The sequence below is a fragment of the Nicotiana tabacum genome, chromosome 9 (genome assembly GCF_000715075.1).
Source record: "Nicotiana tabacum cultivar K326 chromosome 9, ASM71507v2, whole genome shotgun sequence".
NCBI classification, from domain to species: Eukaryota; Viridiplantae; Streptophyta; class Magnoliopsida; order Solanales; family Solanaceae; genus Nicotiana; species Nicotiana tabacum.
The window spans coordinates 73331053-73335510 of NC_134088.1; the positions used below are offsets into that span (position 1 = coordinate 73331053).

The 4458-nt window shown below is 33.8% G+C and overlaps 1 protein-coding gene across 1 annotated transcript; it reads right to left on the reverse strand.

Moving 5' to 3' along the window:
- Positions 1-1350: 1350 nt before the first annotated feature.
- LOC142164234 (nectarin-1-like) lies at positions 1351-2655 on the reverse strand. Its single transcript, XM_075221747.1, has 2 exons — positions 2326-2655; positions 1351-2031 (listed from the first exon to the last, which is right to left on the reverse strand). The coding sequence occupies exons 1-2, from the start codon at positions 2465-2467 to the stop codon at positions 1487-1489; spliced, it is 687 nt and encodes a 228-aa protein (XP_075077848.1). The 5' UTR covers positions 2468-2655; the 3' UTR covers positions 1351-1486.
- Between the last annotated feature and the right edge of the window lie 1803 nt (positions 2656-4458).

The following is a 4458-nucleotide window of genomic DNA, read 5'->3' on the forward strand; positions in this document are numbered from 1 at the left end:
ATATATAAACAATTATACCTTCCAATGTATACTGATGAAACATGTTTAGAACTGCCAACTCCTCGGAAGTAAGTTTATTACTACCCTTAAGGTATTCCTTAGCAGAGGGTGCATCTGTCTTAATCAAAAGATTTATTATCATAGGTGTAGCCTCAAACATGCTCTGTATATCATCATATGGATAGGCTAGCTCTTCAATCTTACTTTGTAATTGAATTAATCTATGATCACTATCGTACTTGTCAAACTTTAGATTTACGCAACAATTCCAAGACTGCATTTTGGTATTTAGTGTAATATGGCCAAATTTTTATGACATTTGCCATGACATAATATCCATTATAATAAATTTGTGGATCATGACATTTGCTATGACATAATATCCATTATTAGGCCAAGAATTTCTTGCTATAAATAGAGGAGTTTCTCCTCATTTGAAAACACACCAATTCAAGAGCTTTCCACTCTTGTCTTTCTTTCTCCTCCTTTATTTCATTATAGAGTATTTTGTAAGAGAGTGAGTGTTGGAAAACACTTGTGTGAACCCTTTCTTTGGAGTGATCTTGTGAGGTTATTCTCTTAGGGTATTTGGGATTAATTAGAGTGTTTACTCTAATTTTGTACTCTCTTTTGTACTCTTATTGTTATAGTAAATTGCTTCTCTCCGCTTGTGGACGTAGGTCACTTTGACCGAATCACGTTAAATTTGTGTCTTCTTTATCTACTTTAATTGTCATTGTTATCAACTTCCATTGTCTTTGTTATTGTCATTATACCGTTATTTTGCTAAATTCCGTACTACCCGGGTTCCCGATCCTAACAGAAATATTGGTGCTAGTTGGATGTTCATTAACATAAAATTCATCATCGAGTAGAGCCTTATAAAACTTACCTAAGACCTCACTATATTTAGTATCTCTTTTATACGATCTGCAAGAATAAAGGCTCCTGGCCATCCTAATATTATTCGGGGCTCAATTATGAAAACGAAACATGATTGACTTTTTTCTCTCTTTATAGTATAATTAAAACCCTAGAAATTGTGTTAGTTTTCCTCACCCAGCGCCAAACCCGGTAGCTCCCATCTGGGAGAGATCAAAAAGCTTAACATTTTCTACATATATCTTTTTGAATTTTTATTAGACCTTTTAATGAAAAATGACACTCTATAAACAGCATGCATGCTTTCCGATCGACATGAAATTACACCTAGGATCTCATAATTTCATATGAAAAATAATTTATGCAGCATTTTGCATAGTTTAATTTCTTCGCATGTATATAGCAAAAATCCAAAAATCAACAGTATAAAATTAAAATGAGAAAGCAAGAGTAACATAGTGTTTGATATTTGCAAAACCAAAAGTTGCAAAAGTTATTTTGGAGCGCGCATCCAACATTAATAACCTACACACTCATTGACAATTATTAACAGGTTCTCAATGAAAATCCATGTCTTACTCCACTATTATATATATTCTAAATTCTAAAATTTCTTGGCAGGTGCAAACTTTGACTTGATCTGCTGAACATCCTCAGTATTAATTTGGAATGTCTGAGCCAAGATATCATCTGGCACAGTTGGTGAAGCAGCAAACAAAGTGGCTGCTATTGACTGAGTCCCAGGAAACTGGCTATTGAAAGCAGAAATAACAGCTGCTGGAACTTTGCCATTATTCTTCTGAAAATGGACAAGTCCTCTAGGAAAAACAAAAACTTCGCCCTTTGTAATTTGCTTTGAGACGAGTACATTGGCAGTAGTAATGAAGCCAACTTTCAATTCACCTTCCAAAACAAAGACCATTTCAGAGGCACGTGGGTGGGTGTGGGGTGGGTTAATACCACCAGGGGCATAGTCAATTCGAGAGAGGGATACACCAAGTGTGTTAAGCCCAGGAACTTTCTCAACATTTGCGGCTGTTACTACCGAACCAAATGTGTTGTTTGTGGCTCCAGGCTTTGAAATGGCCAACGACGAGAAATCTGCCGCCGTGAAATTCTTCTTGCAAGGGAATCCGTTCACCTTCACCACTGTTTCATGCACAATTAGCGCTAGCTGCTAATGTATAACATAATCATAATCATAATTTTCTTGATAAGGGTGATTAGAAATCTGGTAAAAATAATAAGTAATACTACGCTTTTACAAATTAAATTTACGTTAACGGTGTAATAATTCTTTTTTCAAAAATTATTTTTAGAAAAAATGACTCCCGTCATACTACACAACCGAAAAGAAGAACAGCAAGAAGAAATCTTCATTTGAAGGAAGAAAAAAAAAGAAGAAACGATAATTTTGTCATAAAAAGGGGGATCCAATATTACTTGAGTTGAGATCAGCAACACAAACATCTTGGAGCATGTCCTCATCTGCCGCAAAACAATATCTGCCTATGCTAATGGCTAACAAAAACAACATCGTTGTCACCATACTTTGAAATATCTTATTAATTCCAAAGGCAGCCATAATATGGTGATGAGTTCTAGTGTATTTGTTTTTAAAAATAAGGAAGGACCACAAGCTCAAGGAGAAGAAGACTTGTTAATATTTCTCTTTAATTAATTTGACGATGCTGAGAGAAATTGGAGTGGCTTCATTTATAGGAAAAACTTGAAAGGCTTTAATTTGGTATTGGAATTGACGTGAAATTAGGTGTTTGTGTAAAAGAATTATAACATTGATATATATATATATATATATATATATATATATATATATATATATATATATGTAGATAGGAGTAATTGAGTATTGCTACACTTAAATTTGACGTGAGATGAAACATGAGTGAAGAAATTAAATAGAGTGGTGAAAATACTAAACCAAATAAAGAAAAGCCTTGCTTCAAAATAGGAGTCTCTTTTTTTCTTCTTTTTGGTGGTGTTGACTTCTGGGCTCTGGCTCTTTCAAGATTGTAGGTAAATGATTTTGAGTGACAAGACATTCTCCCAACTCAAACAGAAAAACTTTACTCATGCATGTAATTTTGCACATAGCTTTAAATGCGGAGTTATGTATTTGTTCCAAAGTAATAATCTCTCTGAGGATAATAAGAAGTTACAGTACAACTACTCTTATGCCTGTGGTCACGCAACAATGAGTCCCCAACATCAGCCACTATAATTTTTCTCCGAGTAGAAATGTAGTATCATTAATATATTATTTTCAGTGTTTTCTTGCATCTTCTACGAATTAGAGCGTATTTGGGTGTTTAATTTTTTATTAAAAAGAAAAGAATTATGGGTTCTTCTTCATGCACGAGACAAAATTAGGATATACTGGTAATCAATCCTATGTGTGGCTTGGTCTAGCTATGTTGTTGGACTCTCTATATTAGGAGCTTGGGACAACATCTTATGGTAAAAGGAGATGGCCGAGATAGTTTCTATATAAGTTTCTCACTTGTTATACTCTGTAAAGCTGAAAACTTTAGAGATTCTTGCACAAATATACAAAACAAATACAACATATTGCATCTGTATAGCCATGCTGCCCATGCTTTAAAGTTTACGTCCGCAGAACCGATGTTTTCCGCAATAATGCTTATACACATAGCATATAATATTATACAACATTATACACTTATTATAAATTATGTATCAACTTTATATAATGTGTATAATGATGTATAAGAGTAGGATTGGCGTTCGGTACTTGGGTACGGTTTTTAAGAATTACGGTTCGGTATTTCGGTATTCGATATATCAATTGTGTATACCAAATACCGTACCAAAGTAGTTCGGTACGGTTCGGTATTTTCTTGTTTGGTTCGGTATGGTTTCGGTTCAGTTTCGGTATTATTATTAGTAATAACATTAAAGAAATAATACCTTCAAATGGTGAATGGTTTGCTACATCTTGATTTCGTAGACTACCGTAGCCAAGCTATTTGATTTTCCCAAAATCCATTTGAATTTTCTGTAAACAAAGCATTGGATTTTTACATACTTCAATCTTTCACTTTACTCCTTGTAATCACTAATAGAAAGGTAGAAAAGGCTCTGTAGTAGGAGCTTTCAAGCAAACAGTAAGGGAAACTGGGAATTTATGAAACGGCGAAACCCAAAGTCCTTAGTTGGGTTGGACTTCAAGATTAATCTTACTAGATTGGGCCTAGGACATGGATAATAAGTTAGATTTGGGCTGGAAATGAAATTGGTCCGGTCCGGTTTTTCGATTTTTCAACTTTTATGTCCACCCCTAATAAGAGGTGCTTATACACGCTTTTACATGACCGTTATATAAAATTATATACAAAATTATACAAAAACTTGATTGCACCTCCTATGAACTTCAATTCACGGAAAACATCACCAAATAACTTTAAATTTTAACAACTTTAAAATGATATCCCAACAAAGCCTAATCATTAATTTGACAAAAAAAGTTCAATATATCACAAAACCTATTTTATGAGATTTCAAGTTTTTCAAAACATATCTCAACGATGAAGTTTT